Below are 27,003 nucleotides of genomic sequence, written 5' to 3'. Positions count from 1 at the left end.
AAGATTTTGCTTAAAACCAGTCCTAGAAGAAGAATGAAACAGCTTTTTTTCATTTAATAGAAAACTACTTGATAAAGGGAGTCTGTAGTGGATAAATTTTATTTAAAAATCAGCTAATGATAGAAAAAGTAATTGTTCCAAATAATTTGGTTCTCAGTTTATAGAGAGATCCTTTCTGATCCTCTATTACTAGCAGTAGTTGAAAAAACTATCAAGATGGCAACCAATTTGTAAAGACTTACAATTTAATTGAAAAGACTGCATTTGTATTTGCATATTTTATTTTCAAATATCTTTTTTTCTCCACGTGCCTCATCTTCACTGAGTCATATTATCAAAATGGTTTTAAACACACAAAGTTCCAGAATTAAATCAACCCACATATATTTCACCATGTAAAATATTTACCATACAATACAGTGCATGCCAAGATGTACACATGAAGAATACTGTTTTATCCAAGGGACACCTCTCTCTTTTAGGACAAATGTTCTGTCAAAGAACAGCTGAATGTCTTTTCATATCCTCCTTCTTGGCAAGCGGTTCTCCTTTTATTTACCAGGTACTACTAAAAGATGAAGGATCATTTCCTTTCTCACTGGCAATTATAAAGTTACTATCATTACATTATGTCATCATGCTTCAAAGATATGAATGTGCTAGCTTTCAGAAGGTATTTATAAAGTAAAAGGGAAGCAATGCACTGTGTAAGTGAATGGGAGAACTGCAAATTTAGGGTTGAAAGTATCTATGTGGGAAGTGGGGTTTTCAACATGAGATTTTCAGGTTCCAGAATTCCTGCACACTCTGGATTCTGCAGGAGTCTTCAGATGCAGGTACAGATGACACCCAGAACTTGTATAAACAGAGCACAACACATGATGGGCAGGTATCAAGAGAGCCTCAGGTATCGCGTGGGGCAGAAGGGGATCCTGCTCTTTGTGCGAACATTCAACTCTAAATGCTTCTCTCTAATGCCCACCCCTCCTTAGTTTATGACATGGTTTCAAAGTACTGCAACATAAAAGGCAAGGGAAGGTCTCCTCCACCAGATTATTCCAGATTACTGCCCACCTATGCACAGAATGAAAAAAAAATTAGTGGGGGAAAAACAACAGGACCAAAATAGTACCTTAAATGACTACTGTTACTTCAGACAGTAGTCCAAACCTGTTTCTTGCTCATGCAAGAACTCATCAAGCAAATTAAAATGGACAGCCTAAAGCAGACAGTTGGAACAGACTATAGCTCTTCCTGAAGAGTCAGTAAATGACTGAAACAGGATCTTGGAAAAAAAGGAGTAACCTTAATGCTAATAAAATCTATCATTCCCTACAATGCTGTACTACATATAATCATACAGAGCAGTATAGAAGAGACAAGCTGCATGTCTGCATGTGTCTATGCACATGCACACATATAAGCAGCTAGCAGGGTTTGCATCACTCTACTGGCTCTTTTAAAATTTATTTTAGGTGGTTTATTCTGTTCTTTTGTTTTCTTTCTTTTCCTTTTCTGCTCCTCCAGATGATTTCTGCCTGAAGCACTTTTAATCTAGCAAGCAAGAGTCACTTTGTCAAGTCACGACAGCAAGAACAGGTGCTAGAAAACAAACAGAAGAAAATTAAACTACTGAGACAGTACAGTCTAGAAACAGCACATTTAAAACTAAGTGTATCAAGCTTTTTCAGCTTTATCTTTTCTTTGAAATGATCTTTGCCTACATTACTGTGTCCAACTTTTTCTGACTGTACCTGCTCTAAAAGTCTTGATCCTAATGTGACTCAAGTTAGCTGATTACAAATGCCAGCCTAGACATTACACAAACAGATAATAGGAAAACACTTTGCTAAAGAGCTTTTTAATTTTTTGTTAAATGATTTCCCGTACTATACTAGAACACTGATTTCTTTGTGGCGTAATTTAATGAGGCTGCCAATCCTCTGTACTTTTTCCAAGTTGTATACAAAATATGGCTTATTAACCAACAAAATAACACATATGGAATGCTACAAGTTAGTCTGAGTGGACTTCTGTAGGATGTTATAATGCAGGACAACAATTTAGACTTCAATTCCTAATCAATTTAACCAGCTTACTCTACTGTTAGCTTTTTAGATAAGCAAGTTAAATTACTTTTTCTTACTGAGCCTAAAAACAAACCAATCAACCAACCAAAAATAAAAATAAAATAAATATAAAAATAAAATAAATATAAATAAAATAAATATAAAAATAAAATAAATATAAATAAAAACCAGGTCATAAAAAGCTGAGGATACAAAGTTCCAGAACTAAGAAAAATTCTCTTTGACTTCAACAAGCTCCAGTTCTGGTCTTTGTCCTACCCTCTGCAAGTAAGTCCATATCAACTGTGCAAGTACATGGTGCAATATCTGTCATAACTATACTTATACCAGCTTGAGTTACTGAACAAATACAGGATTTGATTCTGTATAAAGCCCTCAGGCACATCTTTCACCAGCAACAGTGAGAATTTTGTCTGGGTAAGATACCTAGGTTCAAAATTGGTACTGCTAGCTCTAATTGTATGTCACATCAGTGTTCTTCTGTCAGATGTTATGAAATACTAATCTCTGACTAGACAGCTGTTTTCTAGCTATCATGAGTCCTCTGAAAACCTTAAATATGGAAAGGAAGCACTTGAAAGGAATAGGGTGAACCATGATTCCACAGAGTGTCACAGATTTCGTTTCTTTTCTTTTAGGCTGCCTGGTTTGAAGGTCATAGAATCATGGGCTCTTTAAGGCTGGAAAAGACCTCCAAGATCATTGACTCTACCCTTCAGCTAAACACCACCATGCACACTAAAACATATGGAGAAGTGCCACATCCACCCATTTTTTGAACACGTCCAGGGATGGTGACTTTACCACTTCTCTGAGGAGCCTTTTCCTTTCAGTGAAGAAATTTTTCCTAATATCTGACCTGAGCCTCCTCAGCACAACTTGAGGTCATTTCCTCTTGTCCCAGTTATCTGGGAGAAGAGGCCAACACCCACCTTGCTCCAACCATCTTTCAGGGAGTTGTAGAGAGTGATATGGTCACCTCTTACCATTCTTTTCTCCAGACTGAACAACCTCAGGTCCCTCAGCTGCTTCCTGGGCTAATCGTCATCCTGTCATTTACTGGAGACAATGGAGATTCTCAGTTTTCAGGTATTTCTTACTGACAATAAATAAATCCATGACGATGCCAGAAAAGGAGGAGTCACATAAATTTGCATGGTCTTAATGTTTACCAGAATCCTTAAATGGAAATTTGACATCACTATTACCAGTGGTTACTGATATCAGAAATCACGTCTCTTTAATATTGAAGTATTTTTCAATCTTTTTTATAAAATACATTTTTAAGTTTGTTCATTAGAAAGCCTGTCTCTAAGCTCTGCTTTTAATATGACCACTAATTGTGTATATAAAAACACCTTTCTGAAATTCACCAAAAAAAAGTGATACCTGAATTACCATACATCTCCTAACTATCTTCTTATCTACCTTACAGAAATGACAACCTCTGAAGCAGCCTTCATCTTTGCATTAAGGGAAGGTATATGTGTAATTTTGCGTAGTATGAAAGTACATCAAGCTTTCTGACACATCCTCTACAAGCGTTTCAAAAATAGTAAGTTAAGAAACAAAATCTCAGCCCTTGTCCTGTTGGCTGTTAATAAAATTCCATCTGGTCACTTAGGAAGTGTGCCAACATTACCACACAAAGAGCTTTTAAGCTGTTTGAATGTTCAAGAGTCATTTGACAGCTTTTTTATTTACCTTTTTTTTTTGTCAAATATGCACCTAATACTATACAGATGGCTAGGTTCTAACAAGTTTACTTGTATGCAATCTTGAAACTAACCTTGAAAGTAAACTGCTGAGGTTTTGCTTTGGGGTGTTGCTTGGATTATACGTTTTTTCCTAACATTTAGGATTGTTCAGTCTACTGCTGCTCCAAGTTCCTTATTAGGCAAATACAAAGGGAAAGTGAAAACTTGATGCCTGGCTTTTCTAAAACTGCAAACTTAGTAAGAATCTGCTCAACCTGCTTAAAGACAACAGAATGGGAGTAGGGGAAAGGGAGCTGAAGTCTCAGTAGACAGCAAGTTAAAGAAATGTTCACTGACAAAAATCTTCAAAGGGAAAGAAATCCCAAGAACCACTCTGGGCAATGAGAGAGACTTCAGCAGCAGATGGAGACTATTTTCAGTGTATATTTTCTGTATATCTTTTAGTGCCAAAATCAGTTCTAGATTTAGTCTCTTGACAGTGTGATAAAATATGTGTATTTAATACAGAAAAATAATTTTCACGCTGTAATTTATAATCAAATTTGTATCAGAAAATCAAAATTGGTTTGCCAAAATAGCCCCACCCCCCCATTTAAAAAAAAATAATTTCTGAGTGACCTGATCCAGCTTCAAAGGTATCCAGCTTGGCACAGGAGGCTGTATTAGCTGATGCCATCAATGATTTCATTTTTTGTGTGAAGGTGTTAGTCCATGTGATGAGGCTGTGTAAATCACTAACACATAACAGTGAATTTGCTTGGTCTGGTCTATTGCCTTCAACAATCATTATAATGACCAAATTATCAGGAGGATTCAATATGTTACAAGTCTTGCAGGGGTAATGTTGGTCATCCACTTCTGCATGATACTGAGCCAAAAGGGACAGGTGAAACAACACTGAATGGTCCACCAGGCTCTCAGCTTGAGGATCAGCTGTCTGGGATTCAAGAAATCCAGTCAGACAAGAATGCTATTTCACTTACTTGAAGTGGTTTAGTAATGCTTTCTCCTGATTCATATCCCTCAAGTTCTTTTAACTGAATCAAGTATAAAATCTGTTAGTTAAGGGAATCAATTTGTATCTTAAATTTCTGTAGGATAAGCACTCACTATACAGGTAAGGGTCTGATTCTGTCAATATTTATAGATGGATAACTGAGGAGTCTTACACTTTTGCATACATTCTAAGGTCCTGACATACAGTGAGATAATAAAGGGAATAAACCTGCAAAAACATAGAGTATTTTTACTGTTGTTTTAATTAAATTGTGGGCAATTCAACCAAATGAAGTTTTGGAAAGGATCTGAGTAGAAAGATCTTGGCTTTGATGTTCTCTTTCAATTCTTTACTTTGGACTTAATTAAAACTAGCTACTCCAATATTCAAAGCTATAGATTAGAAACAAAGAGCAATCCACTACAGAACATAAAATGTATCTGAGCAGTAGAAAATAGAGACTAACCTAGGAAAAGCTGTGAAGATTTGAGGAAAGACCATTATAGATCCAATAACAGAATATAATGGTCTTTCTACACATATTCTGTGTGCTAAATTTTTGTTTTGTGCTATGTTTTTAAAGGTATCTCGGCACCTTAAATGAAGTTGTAATTGAAATAAATAATTTACGGAATCTGCTTTTGTATTCTTGGTCTGAGATCTTACATTTTTATAAGTTAATAACTTGAATTTCCCAGTCCTTTTCCAGGCAAAGAATCTGTCTTGTTTGTTGGGTCTTCAAGCAACTCATTTTAAATTCAAGGTTGATCAGAACACTCTAGCAACCCATTTTCTCCTGGTCCAGCTATCAACTTGAGTTTCTCTGTGGCAGCTGCTACCACAGTGTCTGGTGCTGAAAGAGTCCCCTTTGCATGTCAGCTCTGTGAGAAACATCTCTGACGTCCGACACAGAGCAGATACCAGATATTGAAAAGCCTGGGGGCTCACACAACAGTTCAATGAAATCTCAGCAAGGAAAGTAAGTAAGCATTTACCCTGATACAATTATAAAGGTCATTTTGTATTTTATTCTTTTACATTTAACATAGAAATATAAATATTAAATAAACAAATTTTAAAAGGTAGCAATTAGATTAGCTTAGCAGTTCCTAATTAAAAAGACATAAGGCATTCTGTTATGCAACTCATGCAAGTGCCATTTTCCTTCTTGACAAGATACATATCCTAAACCAGCTGATCTACTACACTCATCCCCGCAGCTATCTTTTTATGGAAACATACAGTTTTCCCCCAGTTCTCTATTCCAGCAGAAGGCTGAATTGCAGCCTCTGCATCTTGTCAGACTGGGGGACTTCACAATGATGTTCCAAAGGGTACATATTCCTTCAATACAAAGTCTTAATGGTGATTTATGGTGTACTCAGAGGACTTCAAAATTTGTGTTTGATTTGGTTTTATTTATTTTTTCCCAAAATCACCCCAAAAGTCCTTATTTTTAATTACAAGCTGCATGATAATTACAAACCATGCATGAAAGCTTTTAACCCTGAAAATACACTGTTTGAATGTGATGAGTGTGTACAAGTAAGTTCCTAATGGAAATGGCCTGCCATTTGTGTTATTGTTAGGTTTTCAGTGAAAGTTTCTTAGAAACAGATTAGTTACAAGTCTAATAAGTGCCTCTAAACCCTTTTATTTACAAATGTCTTACAATCAAACACTCTTATGGTTTTAAGTACTTGTTTGCCTGTATTATCCTACCTAATGTTCATCAAAGCATTTTTGTCCCAAGGAGAAAATCTGAGAGAAAGACTAGCAAATAAAAATGCACTTTCCACCTAAACACACAACTGTTAAGACCAGTAATTAAGAAATTCCCTTTGACCACATAAGGGGCAATAGATGTGTGACAGACTTCTCATGCCTTGGAGAAAAAGGCTTTTAGTATTCTCTAATGTCAGTGAAGGATAAAAAGGAAATTAAGTCAGTTTTGGAAATCCCTGCTTCTTGGCTGGTGAAATGCCACTAATCGTCCAATTTAGCTGTTTAGTAAAAATTACTAAAATGGCCTGAAATCAACAATATGCACTTTGCAGGCAGACTGTGGTGCCCACATATCACAAATTGAAGGCTACATTGTCTGCATCATTTGTCTATAAGCTTTTAGGGCCAAAGTGTACTCTAGAGTTTTTAGTTTCCTTTTATATATATATCATGCATAGCTTTAAACCTGGTGTTATTAAGATTAGCAGGCATCTGTGGTTAATCCCTCTAGTGATAAATAGCTGCCTATTAATGCAGTTATTTATTTTCACCTAGGAATGCATAGGATGTAGAGCATCAATAAAAACACTGCAGTGATGGGATCAGCTCAGATCCTCTCTAAAGGAACAGGATTCAACTGAGTCTTCATGTAAGACTGACACAAAACTATGGAATCAGATGGCAAAATTAAAATGGTGCACAAACTGCTCAATATAACCCTGTTTGAAACAAAAATTTTTACAAAACCCACTAGTACTCTGCATGACTGCTGTAGTTACAAGTGATCATTAACCTCTGCCCAGCCTTTAAGAGCTTTATTTAGTAAAATTCATACAAGAGTGACAATGCAGTAAACATGATACTGATGTTCTGATGCAGCACATTACAGTACATGGGCACAGCTGGATAAATCACAATCCGACTGTTACGGTCCTCAAGTATCGCTTCAAAAAGCTGTGATGAGTATTTGAATGAGTGAGATGATGCAATAGGTATGCACTGAAAATATGGTTTTGGAGAGAGAAAATCTGACAGCACAAATCAGGGGGAAAAAATCTCAGAAAGAGAGGGCTACTTCCTATGTCTTAAATCTCAGGACTCTTAATTAAACTATTAATCCCCCATTCAATCAGCAGTGTTTGGGCAACATCCCAAAAACAAGTGAAAAGCTCCCTAGCGATACATATTTACAGGAGGCCTAATAAAAAAGGCAAGCAAGATTTCTTTTCAAAAAGAAATGTAACTTTTAAAGACGAAAAATTTCTGCAAAATGCCATTCTCTAGATTAAATTGCAAGTCATTTGCTTCCCCCACAAGCAGGGTCTGACTGTGTGCAAAGTGGAGGAGTGCTTTGCTTTCTCTGCTTAATAACCAGCTCTCACACTAGGTAAAGAGTCATATTGACAGAAACTGAAAGGGGTCAGGTTCTGCACACAGTCTGCAGGTCTCAAGGATGAAGGGCAGATGGGAAGTACAAACAAGTCCTTGGCATACATTTCACAAGGGATGCAAGGATCTGTGTCAACCTGATACAGTTGCACATGCTATGTCCCCAAATGAAGAATGCCCACTGTACTCTCAGAGACGTTTATTCCTTTGATGACCATGAAGATCTTGACTGATCCTTAAATCACAGAGGAGGAAAAAAACAGCAAGTTTATATGCAGAGATGACTGGAGGAAGCCTACCTCACATGGACTCTTTTATCAGACACCAGATTCTGGAGAAATATTACTTTTCCTTTTAAGTTCCAATGCATTTGGCATATGCCCAAATCCAGAACTCTCTTAGTTCTCTCAGACAGCTTATTAACCGAATTCATATATTATTCTTACTGGTATCTCTGAAGGTATGGCTCTTCTAGGCCCTGCTTCCAATATGTCCTGTAAACACAGGCAATAGAGGAATTCTTGGGAGAAAGAATCCAACGCAAAGCACATGGCAACAATTTGAAAGTACCTTTTGCACATTAGTGTGAACATGAAAATAAACCAAATGCTATCCTCTACCTGAAGGGATTTAATAAAAATTTCTCCAAAACATACTCAAATCAAATTTTTGTATTTTTCATGTGAGGTCTGAAATACCTCTCATTTCTTCTGTTGAGACATATCTTATATTGGATGGGGCTTGAGCAACCTGTTCTAGTGAAAAGTGTCCCTGCCCATTGCAGAGGGTTTGGGACTAGATGACCTTTGATGTCCCTTCCAACCCAACCAATTCTATAATTGTATATTAAATAGTCATCGCATAAAAAATTAGTAGTCACATGAAAAAGTGCTGGAACTAAAACCCTTCACCTTTAAAAAATATACCTTATCTAACACACTAGGAACACACATCACTATTGGGTCTTATATCCTGGTCAGTTTGAGGGTATAGCTTTAATTTCAGGCAGAAGAAAACTTTGACTTTTGGAGCTCTTTCCTGCATAAAGATGTGCCTGTCCCAAAGAAGGCAAAGTTGGTAACCCACTTGTGCCTCTTCCTTCATTCACATTTGAAAAGAAAAAGGTTTCAAACTTCCTTAGAAAACATGCAGGCATCCAGCTCTAAGAAATAATTTCAAGCCCTGGGCTTAAGGCAGAAATCATGCTGATCAGAAAATGGCATGCATATTAATTAAGGGTGATTTCCTGCTGAGCTTGGAAGTTCATCCTCTTCTGGACTCTCCAAGCACTTTTTATTTACACAGCCAGAACTCTTGGCTCAGGTTTCTAAATACCACATTGGAAACCAGCACCTAAAATTCAGAGCATATGTGAAATGCAGTCTGCCCCTAACCAGGCACCTATGGAGAAACTGCCACCACAGTATTCCAGGATATTCATGGCATTTATTTTATACAGACTCTTAGGAGGACTGAGCTACTGATCAGCTGCCAGTCCTTTTGCCAATAGGAAGGAAAGAAGCAGGGATACTTCAGAGGGAAGACACAAACAACAGAAGTCAAAACCCAGCATGATTTTTGAGGCAATTCCTGACTGGCTCCAGTATGTCACAAGGATGTGGCAGCCTTTGGCATAACTGAGTGCACTTATTCATGGACCAGTAAATAGTCAAGAGGCACTAAAAATCTCTGCAATGGTATGTCAGTAGTCTGAAAAACGTCACCAATGTGCCCTAGGCCACCCTCCACTTGCATCTTGCACCAACATTAAGGAACAGCACAGTCTTTTCTATACCCTCTGTTTACAGTGTTTACACCAAGGAAATTCCTCTTGTTCAGCATCTATAACTCCCACAGATGCCAGCCACAAAGGGACCACAGTTGAGAAAAGAATCTCTCTCCTAGTAAATTTTGTGGTTGTTTTCTTTCTCCTGCAACTTTTTGTTCGCTATTATAATTCCTTTGAAAGTGGAAGAAAGGGGAAGTAGAGAAAACAATAGTTCAGAAGTTGTCACACTTTACGGGGTAAAGCTTAGAGACATTTCATGGAGTAAATACATGGAATATGCTCAAACCAAAAGCTGTTGTCAATTTTAACTACTGTAGATATGTTGATATTTTAATGAAATTAATAAAAGAAAAGGATGTTTCTGTATCAGCAGGCACAGAGCAAAGCAGCTTTGCTGCTGGCCATATCCTATTTACTCCCAGAAGCTACATATAAGAATAAAAACTTTAAAGAACATTAGCAGGTGAAATATTCTTACTTTCCATTTTATTAACACATAAAAGCATAATATGGAATGTTATTTAATGTTATTAATTAATACAGTAAACAATTGATCCTTAAAACAGCATTTATCAGGAAAGTTGATAATTCAGCTATAAGAACAAGATAGAAAGTCTCCTTCCTCAGGTCCCTTTGAACCAAGCAGCTGGGTGCAATGAATAGTAGTTTGGTTACTGCTAGTAATTTCAAATCTGCTATAAATCCAGCACAAGGACACGCTTAGCTCCTTCTACATCTTATCTAGGCATCATCAACCTTCTCAACTAAGCACTCCCCCACTCTACATCAGCACTCCCCCACTACATCAGCCAGACTCATCCATAGAAAAGGGTACAGGAAAGCCCAGAGAGAGAGAACTAAAAACTACTAGTGCTGAAAAATCTAAAATATCCCAGGAAACACATCTGGTCACCACCACCCTTTTAGACTGAAGTTTGTCTTCTTGAAAAACAGTCCAGTTATGTCCCACTAGAGAAGTATTAAATGTTTCTGTCAAAAGGAACTATTCTCTGATCTAGTTGAGCAGAACTTTTGATTGTCCTACAGTCAACACCATAGGTGCTCCAGAAGGATAAAAACTGGAAGATGCTACCAAGTAACTTTGCAAGGATAAATTCATCTATCTTGGAAAAGCTTCCTTTTCCTCCAGGTTGCCAAATATTTATTACCAAAGCTAAAAAAGTAAATTAGTAACATTACACAAGTAAAACCACAATGTGTTGGGATAAATGAACCTAATTTGTGTAGAGGATTTTACCTCTCTAATTAATACAGATACGGCCCACAACAGACAGAGTGTGCATATGACTGAAGTGTGGGACTCAAGAGAGCTTGTAAGTCCATTTTCTAGATCATCATATTCCATGTCAGAGAAGGCTCAAGGTATGCACTCTCCCCTGCTTAGCTGGAAAAGAACATGGTCATGGCATAGAATCATAGAAAAGCACTGAAAGCTGTACTAAAATCCAAAAAGATTACATCAACAACATGTAGATGGGGTGGGAGCTCAGTAGGGCTTTCATGAGAATGGCTGGGAGATCTGAACCCATTGGTTTCCCATTAACTGCTGCTGGAAGTCAATCTGAATGCATTTCTCATCAGCTAAATAAGTAATGTAGCACAGAAAGAGCTGAAATCCTATTTAGGCTACACCTTTATATTCAATCTTTCATCCCCAGTATGATTTTGCAGAATTTAGCCTGGTGGATGCGTACAGACAAAGGTTTGCCATCCTCTATCCACTTGCATTAACTTATGTTTACTTGTAACTGTGGTCAGTACAAGGCACAGTTACTTGTAGTAACTGATAAACACTCCTAGGCAATTTTTCAAGTAAACAGACTTTAACTATTCTTAATAAATAAATAGGTTTTGTATTTTATAGATAATAAATAAACTTTAATTTTCCTGGAGTCACAGTTATGAGGGGCTCATCATTGCTTTGCATACTATCAAGAAGTCACACATAAATCTGCCAGCCCTATTCAGAGTGGCTGAACAGCAGATTTTGAGTATGCAGTTTGTGCTTGAAACCACTATAGCCTAAAGGCAGATAAACACTTGTAATCTTTGCAAACAACACTGAATTTGGAGAAACAACTGGCACACCGAAGAGGAGTCCAGAGGCACTGTCCAGAAACCTGGGGACTGGATCAACAGAAGTCTCCTGAAGTTCAACAGGGGTAAGTGTCGAGTCCTGCAGCTATAGCAGAATAACCCCAAGCACCAGGGCAGGCAGGGAACACACTGCTGTAAAGACCCAGGGGTTACAGGGAATGCCAAGTAAAACATGAGGCAGCAACATGTTCCCAAAGTAAACAAAGCAAACTGTTACATGTTACATCAGGAGCATGAACAGCTCTGCTGGACGCCTGCAAGGATTTGTGTCTCCCACAATGCTATGTCTGGGTCTGTATGTCCCAGATCAAGGACACTGCAAAGCTGGGCAGAACTATCAAAATGGTCATGTTCCCACAACTCATGATGTGTAAGAGCTTGGGGCCCTCTGTAGTCTGGCAAAGAGGAGGCTAAGGGGGAAACCTGGAATCTACCTGAAGGAATATTACAGAAACTACAGAGGTTTCAAGCAGTAGCTGCACAAAATCATAGCTGACCTGGTTCAACCACCTCAAAATTCTCCCAGATGATGGTTCTGTATTTGTTCTATGATTCCATGAACTTGTTTCAAATTTCATCTCGAAACACTTTCTCTGTTTCTACTGCAGTGTCTCCAAGTAGGACATGCAGGTATGCCTAAGTCTTGTTGTGTCACAAATATAACTGCTTAGTCCATCTAAAAATTAGCAGAGCACAGATGGGAAAATTCCTCATCTGACTATTCCTGCTATCTGACTTTCATTTAATAAATCTTTTCATTTTCTTTCCAAACAGGTTAAGTACTCTTTTGTTCTACAAAACAGGTAGCAGTTTGGGGCTCATGAAGAAAAGGTCTCAAACATAAGTAAAAAGTACCCCTTTTACACCTAAAATTATTTCATTTCACTTGCAAACAATATGTTAATTTTAGAATGAGATTTTTATTATGATTCATTTATTATGATATTTACTCAACAGTGTATGCAGTTCTGGTACTGCTTGAACTCCCATATACATGAAGATAGACTGTGATTGTGAAATACCAGGCAAGCTAAGTCTTACTAGTAGGAAAAAGCAACTTGGTGATTGTGATATAAAATTAGCTTGACTTGGAGCATCCTTCATATTATTCCATGGTGTGAGCATAACTTTGAAGAACAAGGGGGATAGACTCCCTTTTACTGTGGTCTCCAGTTATAAAAGGAAAATAAAAGGAGTTTGAATGAGGCTTGATTTCTGTTACAGTATTTCAATATTGAGGAAAGAGTATTAATTATTTATATCTTTGAAGAGAAAAAGAATGCATTAAAATGTGAATTTAGGTTTTAAAAAATTCCCACAGATTTTGTGAGATGACAGTATACATGACACAAATGGAACACAAGTACCACAGAGACTATTTTGTGAACTGTTTACTAGTAGAGCTGCAAAAGTATATTAACTCTCCATTTTCCTATTAAAGCAAGCAGTTAGGAATCTCACAGCTTATTAACTGTTAGGAGGTGATGCATATATAATGAAATAACATCTAGACACTTTATATTTTGAAGTGAATAAGGAGTTTTGGTCTGAACATAAGCCTTTGAAAATGCTGAGTTAACCTCTAGCTGTCATTGTGGCACATGTTGCACCTTGAAATCTCTATTCATGTTGGAATGTCCCATTAGAAAACCACATTTTAGGAACAAATGTTTTCACATGTATCAAACCAATATTTCTTTTGCATGGCCTGCCTTTCATTTGTTATGTTTCTTGTGTACTTTCACATTTCAGAGTTCAAGGTAAAAATCTAGTTTTCACTTAATTTCTATTTCCTCATCTGGGTCAATCACAACCTTATGCAATATGTTAACTTTAAATCCTGCACAAGAATGGGAGTAGAAAGGAAGACAACTTTTTACAGTCCACTCTCTTAGTCTTGTTGTTTCCCTTTTTTAACGAAACAGATTGGAGTTGGCTAAATTTAAGCTTGGTTTTATTTACCTGATTCACTTTTTGCACAATTAAACGCTCTTGCAATTAAAAGGTTATTTAGATGAATTAATGCTTATAGAGACCTCTTCAGAGGAGTTTTTTTTTTAAGACAGAGCTGAGTTCTCTTATGTTTTCAGCAACTGTTTGTCACCCTTTGCTGGCATGTCTACATTTTCTCTCTAATATGCGAGAAGCCAGATTTTCTCATCTTTATCTGACAACATGATACACTGAACTGTCTTGTCATTTGAGAATACAACTAATTCCCCTGTGCCACAAATTCTCTGGGGTACTAAACATCTGCAATTTTTTCTGGCTTCCACAGATGTGAGTCACTGCAAAAAAAAAACCTAAAACCCTCTGTCTGTAGATCATGAAGTCATTAATTCTACTAAACCATGATGAGTATTTAAACATTTTAAACTTTGACAAGTCATCTCAAATATGAAGGCACTATGGACATAGTTTTTTTATGTATCACTTAATTACCCATTATCCTATGGTCATATATGCTCAAGCAGAATACAAAAGCTACAATTTGGGCCCAAATACCATCTTAAATCAAATCTGCAGTCTGTATGCATAATAGACAGCAAGGGGAACTGAGGCTATAATCTGACTACACTGAGGTTTCAGCAGCAAAGCTGGTTTCAACAGATTACCTTTTCTAAATGTTCTGCAACCAGATCATTTAAGGCACTGCAATACAGCGTCACTTAAGCCCACAACACACATCTAAACCTGTCATTTGATAGAGTTTTCTGTGTTCAACTTAATGAAGTCGTGTCTCAGCACTGAATGTAAGTTTTCCTTTCATTAAATTAATGCCTCAATGCCTCTTGATAAGCTGTGTTGAGCATGCAGATCTTTCATGTCAAAGCAACCACAGGTTTTTTTGCCTGATGGTTTTGTATTACTCTTAGATTACATTAGATGAAGCAGCAGAAGCATCTAGAATGAAAAGATTCAGATTATATGCTGAATTCTGGGAACAAATTAGTTCCTCAGACACAGAGCAGAATAGTATGCTCACCTAAACACAACACCACAGTGGACATCAAAGCCCCACTCTGGTTGTTCTTGGAGATGCTGACAAGTGTGTGTTAAAACATAAATATTTTCACTCCAAATTGTGACCCAGCTCAGAGAAGGCCTTTTTGTTATAAAGATGCTTTTGCCAGAAGTCAGAGAGCTAAAAGAAAATTGAAAAATCAGGGGCTTGCAAGAATTTCTGAGTTTTCAATTTTGACATGTACTCCTTGATCTCAGATTTACATGTCTGCCCAAAGACAGTCTAATCTTACTCTGGAAGCAGGCTCCTCAGCTCATTTCAGATTGTAAAAAATAAACTTCTGGTGATGGGAAAAAACCAATAGGCTCATCTACATATTTTTTAAAAATTAGAAAGGGTCAAGCAGAAAAGTCTTGTGTTTCCAAAAACCTGCCAAAACTAAGTCATTTTTTAAATGCGCCTATTGAGCAGCTTTCAAAAATCCAGCAAGTTCTTTATGTACAGCCAAAGATGCTGTTTTGTTGATAACAACTTCTGATTTTAGAAATAAAGTAGGTTTAAGTAGTTGATAGGTATGTTCACTTCCAAGAGATACCTCACTGTTGTGATCACTGAAGTACAAAAGACTGTTCAGAAGTGGAAGGGCTAAAAGTAGGCTAAAACCAATCCAGTAGTCCACAGCTGTTGCTTTTTAAAGCCTATTTAATATAAATTTAAAGAAAAAAAAGAAAACATAAAACAAGCCACCCCTTGCTTAACTGAAGTGCTGCATTATCTAGGGCATTTCTCTCTCCAGCCATCTGTTTTGTGCTGGGTGCATGCACTGAACTCAAATTTTATGTTCACAAGAGAACTCTGCCAGTTTCTTCCAGAGACTGTGGGAGAAGTCTCAAATTCTACCTTGTTCTCAACAGCAGAAAAAAAGAACTGTGATACCTTGTACAGGGAGAAGTTATGACCTTCATAAAGGTAAGCAGACACTTCAGATGATGTCTGGGATGAAGCTGCATTCCAAAAAAATCTACTGAATTGCTTTTTGTTTGTTTCCACCATTCTTGCCTTCGGAGAAGTAAGTGTCCAGACTAATGCATGTGTGATTGGAAGCATAACATCTTGCAAGGAGAAAATCCTAACATTTTCTGGGAATATCAGAAAACATCAAAAGCCATCACCTAATGGCTACAAAGTGAATTTCATTCTGGAAGTGCAGAATTTTCTCTATGCTGCTACAAGATAGAACAAAGGTCACTGTATGTAAATTAATAGCTTAGGGCACTGTGCTTACTGTTCCTTTTACAGAAGGATGTTCTAACATGATGATCTCCACATTAAATTGGTTTCTTCTTTGATATAACAAATTATATAAACTACATAATTCCATCAATTTGAAAGAAAAATCAAGTTTACCAAATAGATTTCTCTGTCATCAAATATAGCCCTTTCTTCATTTAGCAAGTTCTTCAGAGGCTGTGTATTAGTACAGCAGCATTTCTAAGAACAGAAAGTTCCTAGAAAAAGTGCTTCTGATGGTCAAAATCAGTCCAATGTCTGCATTCCTCCCCCAGCTGCATCAACTGGGGAGCCAATATTACTATGCCATGAAAGGGTGAAGTGACCCATGCCACTTTACATATTTTCACCAAAACAGGACAGTTGAAGCTGTAGCACAGCCAAGTGAAAAAAGCAGGAGCCCAATGACTTCAGTGGTGCTCAGTGTGGGCTTTGTGGGGTACAAGAATGCTGTATAAATAGCATTTACACAAATAGGGCTCAATTCTGTACAATTTCTTTCCTACAAGATACATTCTTTTATATAATGTACCTATTGTACGTTAGGCAGAACTGAAGCATGATTTTAAGCTGGTTGTAAATAACTTGATATTTAACCAAAGAAAAGAACATTAAAAAAAAAACCAAACCCAAACCACTTCAAAACTCTTGAAATTACAAAGCTGAGCACCAGTTTTTCAATTCTTTCCCTAACAAAGATGGTGAAAAGGGTATATGGTAAAAGAAGCTGTCAGGTTTTTAACTAATAAAGAAAGAACCTGATGAGGAGAGAATGTGAGATGGAAGGGAAGATGGAAAATAATAGCTAACTGGAAGCAGACAATATTGAAAATTGGACAATGAAATAAAGAAGTCTGAAGGAATAGGAAAGCTGTGAAAAGAGAGTACAAAGAGTATTAGGCAAACCAGAAAAGAACTGAATAAATACATTGTAACATCAGATAGAGATAGGTGGGCTCTGCCTGGAAAGTGTATTTTGGGCACTACTGCTCATAAACTGATTATTATCTTTGATTCAACTGAGGCACTATCTTGCTGTAAATGGATGATGGGATTTTCACTGAAAAGCTTAAAAAAAAGCCAACCCTCCTGCCCCCAAAACCTTCTTGATTCCTGCCAGCATCTCCTTACATACACATTCCTCCTCTTTCTCTCAATCACCAATGCTTCCCTGCTTTTCCTGTAATTCCATATGGCAGGAGCCAGCATGTCTATATGTTCTCCCTGAGCTTTGCAGAGAAATGGGTAAGAAAGCCTGACAAGCTTTGCGAGATGAGAGCAAATTTGTATTTGTATAAAGTGTATTAGTGGATTTCTAAATTCATTTGATTGTACCAGACATTTTTACAACAAATGTCTTCACAGACTGCTTTTCTGTTCTCGTTGTCCTTTTTTTCCTCCCACAGAGCAACACTCTGATCCTAAAATCATTCAACACAAGCAAGGAAGAGGAAGGAGGAAAAATTGTGGCTCCCAGTCACTTGAGGGAGAAGGAAAAAAAGAGAGAACAGTAAGTATGAAAGTGCCTCATAACTGTTACACTGCTGCTGCCACTCCTCTTGAGAGTCACACACTGCATTTCCTCTTAACTTGCTCAGGCAGTTCGGGCAGGGGGTCTCAGGTATTTAAACAACAGAGCTCTACCATGGCCAGCGATCCAGTGATGCCCAGAGTGCACATGAAGGACTGCAGAAGGAAGTGGTCAGACACAGAAGATGCTATCACCAATACAGCAGACTCAGAAGACTGACTCCAGTCAGTTCCTCCAAAGGCCCAGGAGGGGTAAGTTAAACATTCTGTGGACAGGGAAGATTTAGATAAGAAAGATGTGTACAATCCTGCTTTGGTTTAAAAACCCTTTTCTCTTCACATGCTTTGTTCCTGCTGTCAAGATAAAAGAGCATTTTGATTTAAGGAATCATTCCAAAGCCTTCATGTAGCAAAACCAGCTATTTGGCAGTACTGAACTCAAGCTTTGCCTGCAGCGTACTGGGTGCTATTGACAGTGAACATGATGGAATTTCTCCACAGGAAAGGGATATGGGAATGAACTTAGCAAGGCTAAAGCAAGGAGAAGGTAAGCTACTAGTCCTGTAAATAGTGGCATGTACTTGTAAGGTGGCATTTAACGCTAGGAAAGTTAAAATAGTCTAATTAAAGTCACTGGACTGTCTTATCCAACATCAAAGACAGGAAGCATTTCTAAATATGCTCCCAAGAGGAGATCGCAGCTGCTGGAGAGCAAGGCACCCTCAGCAATAGGCAGAGCTCCCCAGCCAAACATTTCACTCACCCTAGAGATTACCAAGACTTGCAGATGTTCATGTTTGTCTGATTTTGATATTTATGTAAAAGATCTAGGCCGGCAGCATTTTCAGTTCCCATTCACAGAATTAATCCATATCATACAATTTTAGTTCCCAGCCTGGGTATAATTAAGGGCAAAAGGGGTAAAACAGAGTTTGTCAAGTGCTGAGTATGAGAGTTCTCTTCCAAGTGTAATCCTCTAATGTACAGAAGACAGGATGAGAGGAAGGTGAGTACATGGTGTTCTTTCTGCACGGATGTATTCTGGAGGTTAAGGCAATTACTAAAAGATAAAGAAGGCAATAAGGACAGGATTTTCAACTCCAGGTTTTGTGTCTTGATGTTCCATGCTAGTACATCATGAAGACCATAAATGTACAGGCAGCTGACAGTGGAAATAAGAACTCAAGACTACCACGAGATGCTGAGCTGTCACCTCCCCAGGTCTCCCAAGCACAGGTCTGTTTCCCACAGGCTCAATGGCAGCCCTGACAAATTTCTGAAGGGTTTTGTTCAATCCTCATCACATCATCCATCCTATAATGCTTAGCTGCTTTCCTCCTTCAATCCCAGTCTTCTCAGGCTCCATCTCTCTGTCCAGTCTTACTCCCAAATACATTTGCAGAGCATACACAGGAAAACTGAAAGGCTGCTATTAACCATGTGAATTTAAGTACTTGATTAACTGGATTTAATCAGATACTGAAAAGACTTGTCAAACCCAAGTCAACTGATAGGAAGGGTCAACAAAAATTTTAAATTATATGAAAATTTTGTATATGTGTTCAAAACCATTGTGTCCATCAGACTGGTAAGTATCAGTGGATGGAACTGACTGATGAATTCAAACACTGATTAACTTCCATGAACCTCCCTGAGTTATTGCTAACAGTGAATAGCTCAGTGTTTTGATAAAAGCTCAGAACTGACAAATGTCTCAGATGTTCCTGTAATACACAGCTAGGAGGCAGTAAGTTTGTACAAGCTGTTAAATGTGAAGGAAATGGGACCTACTGTTGAAGTAGACCACCAAAAAAATTTCCTTTGCAAGAGTGCAATTAAAAAAAAAATTTATTTCCCCTGATTTTTAAATGTGTAAGTGCAATTTTTATAATACATTTGTCTGACCTAGAAATAGAAATCATGAAAGCATTTAATTTATTTTTAACTGCAAAGTTTAACACAAGTTTATACATTCATTCATGCTGTCAGTTTATGCATACTCTTAACTTCAACTACTTCAGACATACACACATTTTTTCCCTGACATTTCTTATCATAATTTGTGGAGCTGTATCTGAAAGTGCTTCAGGTCAGAGATATTTCTAAGACACATGCCTTGCCTGTGCACACTTACATTTGTACCGTTAAGGGATGCTGTAATTATTTGCAAGTCCCAAAGCTTCATGCATTAAATTCTGTCCTCTACCTGGAGATAAAATGAACAGCAGTTATCTGGTTTATAGATTTGACAAATTCTTCTGGGCATCTGCCAACTTTGTAATCTACTTGAACTATAGCTGAAGAACCATATGAGATCACCAGGGTTTCTGCACAACTTCAAAGCTCCCTAAGCCAGAGCTGTGCAGTTCTCTGGCTGAACAAACGTTGTCAGGCTCTGTGCACAGCTTTGAGGCTCCTTGAACCACAGCCACTTGTTCCAGAGGGTTTACAAATTCCATTAGGCATATCTGGAGCACATATAAATTCTAATACACATCAGCTATGTTTCTGCACTAAAAGGAACCTTTAGTTATTCAGAAATACATAGCTTTTAACTACCATTTTACTCTACCAAAACAAATTTCATTTGGTTGCCATTATAATAAAATCTGTAAATAGAAAAATTTTTCTATACCATATTTAATAAAAAGTGGCCCTGGGAGATTGTCCTTGCAGTGAAAGTTGCTACTTATAAAATCCTTTAGTACGAAAAGCTCCTTGTCTAATTAAAATTCACACTGCTATAAGAAAAACTTCTCCATTAGCTGGAGAACACATATTAACATTTCAAGACACCTAATTTCCAGAAGCTTAGATGTAGTTCCTAATCTATTTTAATCTGGAAACAAGTTAGCATCTAAAACTTAATGTCTTCAACAGTATCAAGACAGCAGGAATGCTCATTTTCTCCAGCCCAGCATGTGAACAGACCCAGGTGGACCAGTCAGCAGTGAAAAGTGGGTTTTCTCTTACATAAGTAACTAGGTCACCATCTAATGTCCCTTTGTTGTCCTAAAACATGAACTTCATCCTGTGACAGAGTTAAGAAGGAATAATAACCAACCTCCTTGACAGATGCCACAGAACAATCTCCATAGCCTTCTCTCCTGTCAAACAGTAAAGACATTATTTTCCCTTTCTTTTGAACAAATACTTGTTTACGCTGATCTCTTCTTTTTGTTTTACCTATTTATATAGAATTAAATTCTGAGAACTTCCAGAAATAATTCAGCTTTACTTGAGAATGATGGAAAACTATAATGGCTCTTCTCAAGCACTGTCAGCAGCATACAATTGGTACTATTTAAAAAGAAAAAAAAGAAAGTAATAGTTATCTGATTTTATTTACATTATCCTAGCTATTGTCTTTATATTGTGGGGAAGGACATAGAGTAGACTTCCTTCTTTCTTCCTCCTGTTTCTGTCCTCTGTTGCTCTATTCATCCATCTTTAGTTCTAGTATTTCTCTCCCTTCATGCATTTCCCTTAAGGGATTTCTGTTCTCTTCTATTCTTGTCTTTGTAGCTTTCTCATTTCCATTATTACGGCTTTTGTTTCCTTCAGGTTTCAGCTGTTCTTCTGCCCTTTCCTCTTTCAGTTTGATGCTACAGAAAGCCAGGCGTTCCTCACAGGCTTCTGAAACTAATTCTGAATCTTCTGTTCTCAGGAAACATACTTGTGAATGAAGCCTTTAACCTAAAGCTAAAGACAAAATTGGTTGGTTTCAGTCTCACACAGTTACAGAAGAACACAAATACTGGCCTGATCACAGGAACAGTTATTCATTGAGGAAGGTCAGTCAGAAGTAACCTAACCTTTCTGGCTGCTTTAAAAGCACACTTTAAGGTGTGCTCTTACTGAAGCAAGAGATGCAGTCTAAAAGCAGCTTTTTCTCTGTTTATGTTTTAAAGAGAAGACTTTTACCCAAAGCAGCCTCATTTTTTTCAAAAATGCTAACAACCCTTTATACTGGCTTAAACTGGTGTATTCTGGCTGGCTAGAACTAAAATGCTGGAGGTGGTGTTAGAAGTCTCATTGTTTTAGCAAAAACTTTAAAAGAATTACAAATTATCTTTTTGTGCAATTGACATAACTCTCATCAGATTTGTATGTCATGAAAGAAAACTAGCAAAAGAGCTCAAGATGGAAGACTTTTTTCCCATTAATTTTCATTTGTCTCATCTGAAGCGACTGATTACATTTTTTTGATCAAAAGCAGGTTGGTCTACTCCATCTTCCCAAAAGCAGTACTGGACACACCCACACATGAAGCTTTACATCCTCCTGCCTCCTCTATTTCATGAACCATCACCCTGAAGATAGGCAATGGTTTGTTACACGCTGCTCTGTGGTTCAGTTTCAATGTAGTGTTTCACAACCATGAGGCTGGTTGCACGTGTTAATTCTTCAGGGGAAGTGGGAGGGAAAATTGAGTATATCTGGGAGAAGAGCAGTAATAGAAATCTTTGTTCTGATAACTAAGTGGACAGTACTAAAACAAATCCATCTACATTATAGACTGGGAATCTTACATGTTTTGTCACTGAGCCTTTAATGCTAGCTATTGTAAAGAGAGCCTAGCAGGCTGCTTATGGAGTTTGTAGCCCAAGTGAACACCTATGTCTGAGCAGAGGCTGCCTTCCATTTCCTGCTAACAAGACCAGGGCTCACAAAATGGAAGAATATTTTTATGAGCTTTCACTATTACAGACTGTAACTAACACTTCAAACAAAGTGATAAGTGATATGGAGACAACTGTATCCTGTACTTGTATTCTGCATACAAACTCTTATACATAGTGTTTTTCAATCTTCTGAGCTCAATAGGTCACTGCTGAGTGGTTAAATTGTAACAGAGTTCCTAATTTTTATTTCATTAATTTACATCTGAGGAATAATTGCAGCCTGCTTACAATAACCACTATATGCCACTGCTCTAAAATGGAAAGATTTTCTTGGATACAGTGTGATTGTACGAGTTTACCAGTTGTGTTTTTCGAGGTTAAAAACAAGAATTGACTGAGGAAAGGAACTGTTCATGGTGAACTGCACTTACATTAGTAACTGAAAAGTAAAAGCCTTGTGTTTTTGTAACAACAGAAATAAAGTAGTGGTGGTGCACATGTCACTTAAAGTAGTATAAGTCTCTACTGCCAGCTCTACTTAAGGCCACCTACCTCTCAAAGTCAGAAGTTGAATAGTGTTCAAACTCTACTCAGATACAGCTTTACAAACTATAAATGCAAGCAACAGAAGTTACAATTTTGGAAAGAACCCAGGTTACTGAGAGGAAAGAGCAACCTCCCAGAGGAAACAACCATGGTAATGTCTTCAGAGGAACACACATATGGAAACAGTGTAGCAGAAGACTTATAGAGTAAAGAAAAGGCAGATCCATGTATGCATAACAAGTATTTTTAACTACAGAAATCTTTTGATTTGACTTAGCATCCGCTTGGGCTTCCGTGTTATATCTTAGTATAGAAACCAGTTAATACTATGCCAACCTGCATACATACTGAAAAGACTATATGTTTAAATGAAAGATATCACTGCACTCTTTGCCACAAGCACTTGTTTGTTGAGCATGATTTCTGGAAGAAATAAAAGCCATTGGAAGAACAAATTCATCCTTGTTTTAATTCTAAGGATTTTCAGCTTTTATGCTATGTGTTACCAAAAAGAAAGTTATAACCCAAAGGAGGGAATCTACTGCATTGACTGTGTAAGCTTAAACATAGATCTTAGACATTTAAAGTCACTACAGTTGTCAGCCAAGGAGAAACTGATTTCCATCTTTGCTGCTCACAAGAGCTGCTGCAGAGGCTACTTACAGTTTGCTTTGATTTTAGAGACAGTAGAATCAGACCCTGATATGTGAAGAATAGAAAAAGCCCCAAAAAACCCTTTCTCAGTGTTTTCACAAGCAATCTCTCTGGGCAGTTATGGACAGGTGCTGTAGAGTCTACAGGCAAGTTATTTCAGTCTTCCTGAAAATAATTATAACTACTCTTACTTTTGCAGCAAGATTTAGTAGCAGATTCTCAAGCTGTTTACAAATGTCCCTGCAACTGAAGTGTGGTTTCCTCCAAAAAGGAGTGATGTGCTCATCCTGCACCAGCTTTTCTGAGCAGGTTTTAGCTGGTGCCCTGAAGTCACTACTTTTTGGAAGCCAAAATAGCTAGACTTTGACCAGAATGATGAGACTAATCGTCTTACTTTGTGAATGGAGACCAGAAGCATAGGCAAACTAAATTTTGGTGTTTTGCCTTTTCAACCCTCATGAAAAAGAGATCTTCACTACATTGTTAGAGTTTAACCTAACTCTGATGAAATCTGACAGTTATTCCTCACATCTGAGCCTGGCAGCTTCTAGTTTGAGCGATTCTCCAAAGGTTTTCTGCTGCTTTACAGGAGTTAAATAAGTATGTAACCTCATTTCGCAACCAGAAAAACTGAGACACAGCAACAGCTTCCTTCCATGGAAACTTCTAGTTAAAAGTGAAAGATGCATGTGATCTGCAAAGAAACTACTGATATACCTAAGGCCACAGGAAGTGCTGATGTCAAATCCCCGAGCCGAGTTCAGGAGCTGCCACCTCCTTAGCCTGGTTGTGAACCATAGTTCCTCGCCCTGTGGACCTGCAACCCTGATCCTACCATCACGTTTGGCAGATTGGCTGGGTCTTTGGCAACGTGGGCACCTCCTACCCATCCCTAGGATCTACATTACAGCCAGATTTCTGGAAAATCTGTTTTATGGTGGATGTTTCATACCGAGAGAGATGTAGCTTTGTGCAAGAGGATGAGGTGGAGAAGGCAAGAGCAATTCACCAGCAGCTCTGTTACGAAAACCCAAATACCGTGCTTCCCGGTCTCGTGTGGCATTTGCTGGGCACTCCATACAAGTGTCAATCAGCATGAAACTACTTAATTTATAATCTTAAGACAAAAAAGGGAGAGGTGACATGGCTGCATTTCTAGGCACGATTAGCGCTCTAAAAGACGGAGAAATAGGAGGACCCTTGTCTTCCTCAAACAATGAGCAGAGATTATAAAACAATCTAAGCGTACTACCCCAACTTATCTCCATTACGCAAACAGTAACTGGGAAAGCGTCCTGGGGGTGCCTTACATAATTCCTTGCTCTGAGCCCCCTTCGGCACCCGGGCAGTTGCTCTTTCCCTAACCCCGACCGCAGCCCCGGCTCCGCGAGTGCCGTGCGGAGCTGCCCGGGCTGGGCGCAGCCGGCGGGCGGCGGCAGCGCAGCGGCAGCCGCGGAAACTTTGCGCCGCAGGGGCCGGGCAGCGGCCGCGGCAGCGCCGGGGGAACCGGGGGGGCTCGGCAGAGCCCCGAGCCTCCTCCCCGGCGCTGCGAGGGACACGGCCGATGGCAAAGTTCCCCCGGCCGCCTCTTCCCGCCCGCCGGAGACGAGAGGGCGGCGGCCTCCGCGGACAGAGGGGCGGCGGCAGGGACTGCACAGCGCGGGGCTGAGGCGACTTACCCATGGTGCCGCCGCGGCCTCCTCCGCCTCCTGCTGCTGCTGCTGCCGCTCCTGCAGCCGCCGCCTCTCCGCCGGCGCGGAGGGAGGCGCGGGAGGCGTGTGCGCGGAGCGAGGCGCGGCGCGGAGCCTGCGTGCGGCGGGCTATGAGTCAGGGCAGCACATCCGGGCACGGCCGGGAGACACCCCGCCCGACAGCCCGGCCGCACCGAGCCGCCGCTGCCGCCGGGGAAGGGCGGGAGCCGCGCAGGGAGAGAGGAGGCGGCGCGGGGCCGGCGGCAACGCCCCCGGCTGGGGAGGAGGCGGCGGCGGGGCGGGACCGCTCCCAGCGGCGGCTGCCGCCCCTCGGGCCTCCTTTGTTACAGGGGCTGGGGTGGGGCCGCCCGCTGGGTCCCGGGGGCGGCCGCCGGGGATGGAGGGAGGGCGGGTGCGGCGTGGTGCACCCCGCACATCCCCGCACATCCCCGCACCGCCGTCGCTGTGCACAGTTCCTCAGTCCGAGAGGAACGTGGGGTGGTTTAAACACACCGCTCGCCGTTTTAAAGTTCATATTTAATGATACGGACTCAAAGGAGGAGCGTTTTCTAAGAAGGAGGGGATTACGCTGGATGGATAAAGGGATTTTTTTGAGGTGGTTTGTATGAGGAAAAGGATCAATAGAGGAAACTGCGGGTGATGTCCAAGCGCTGCACGTTTTGCTGAACTAACATGCCAGGTTTTACACCCGAAACCGAAAGGCACTAGGTAGATCTGTGTGGAAGGCATTTTTAACAATGAAGGTCTGTGTTCAGTGGTCCCGGTTCCTTTCTGCCCTTGAGTTCAGTATCTGTAAAATAAGGAATAATAAGGAACTGCTTGCTGTTACAGTTCTCACAGCATTTTCATGGGAAACATTTGAGGGGGAAGGAGATGTTGAATTGAGTAGCTTTTGTGGCATTTTCCAAATCTTCTCATGGTTATGTGTTTATTACTCAGGTTTTACCTGAGTTAATCCTAAAGGGTGGTTAAATAGAGTAGGACCACAGAACGTAATAATAGGGGTTTGCTTGCTGTGTAGAAATGGATAGGCCAGGGACAATTCTGATGAGTGGTGCAAAAAAAAGTTTTAGTTGAATCATCCCCCACAGTGGCTTCACAAGTGACACCAGTAGTCCCTCTCACCAGCAGTCAGCAGCTGCCAGGGATTTCCTCTCTGGAACACATCCCAGGAGCTTTCATGCCTGTAAAAGGGCAGTGTGATGTGACAAGCAAAGAATAATTCATCAGTCTTTCTGCAGAGTCCAGACTGAACATGTTGGGGTTTATCCATTTACTTTGCTGCAGCCCTATGATTCACCACCTCTTTCCTTAGGACATAGCGGAATTTTGTAGTTGACTTCAGCAGGGTTAACCACTGTCCCAGTATGCAGAACTTGACACTGGAGATAAGTAAATTTATGATCAACTGATGCTGAAAATTACTATGTTTTACAAAGCTGGACAACACCACTAGTTTTGTCACTGTTTTCATTGCACTGAGACTGCAGGAAATTCAAACTAGAACATCTTGGGTTTTTAACTGCAGGGTTTATCTAATTCAGTACTTTAAAAAACCACAGGTTTCTTAAATGAGTCTAAGTGGTGAGAAGATGTATTTTTTTTTCTGCTTTCCTCTATTTTCAAACCTTGTTTGAAATTCATCTTTGTCCTATGTTTTTACCTCCTTATTTCTTTCACTCAGCAATAAATTTTGCTTTGGCTTTATAACTGTGTCCCAAAAGTCTCCTCTACTTGTCTGGGGAAAAAGGCAGTGAAATTCTCCTCTTAATGATCTGTCTTTGAGGGGTCACGGAAGACATATTCCGCATATTATTTCAAGTGGGATAAATCATGTAGGCTAAATTGGAGAAAC

The 27,003-nt window shown here is 39.3% G+C and overlaps 1 protein-coding gene across 4 annotated transcripts in view; it reads right to left on the bottom strand.

Moving 5' to 3' along the window:
- RAP1GDS1 (Rap1 GTPase-GDP dissociation stimulator 1) overlaps window positions 1-25,391 on the bottom strand; it is a 92,617-nt gene extending 67,226 nt beyond the window's left edge. For 2 of the 4 annotated variants that reach the window (XM_071431664.1, XM_071431665.1), the window contains exon 1: window positions 25,116-25,391. In XM_071431664.1, the coding sequence (XP_071287765.1) occupies window positions 25,116-25,119 (4 nt within the window). In that variant the 5' untranslated portion in view covers window positions 25,120-25,391. The remainder of the gene's footprint in view (window positions 1-25,115) is intronic. The other 2 variants (XM_071431666.1, XM_071431667.1) reach the window with 1 other exon arrangement.
- Window positions 25,392-27,003: the final 1,612 nt, after the last annotated feature.

Source organism: Agelaius tricolor, unplaced genomic scaffold (assembly GCF_023055355.1).
Source record: "Agelaius tricolor isolate 1412-34295 unplaced genomic scaffold, bAgeTri1.0.p SCAF_8, whole genome shotgun sequence".
Lineage (NCBI taxonomy): Eukaryota > Metazoa > Chordata > Aves > Passeriformes > Icteridae > Agelaius > Agelaius tricolor.
The sequence above is the reverse complement of the archived record's forward strand: the minus strand, read 5'-3'. Positions and strand labels throughout refer to the sequence as shown.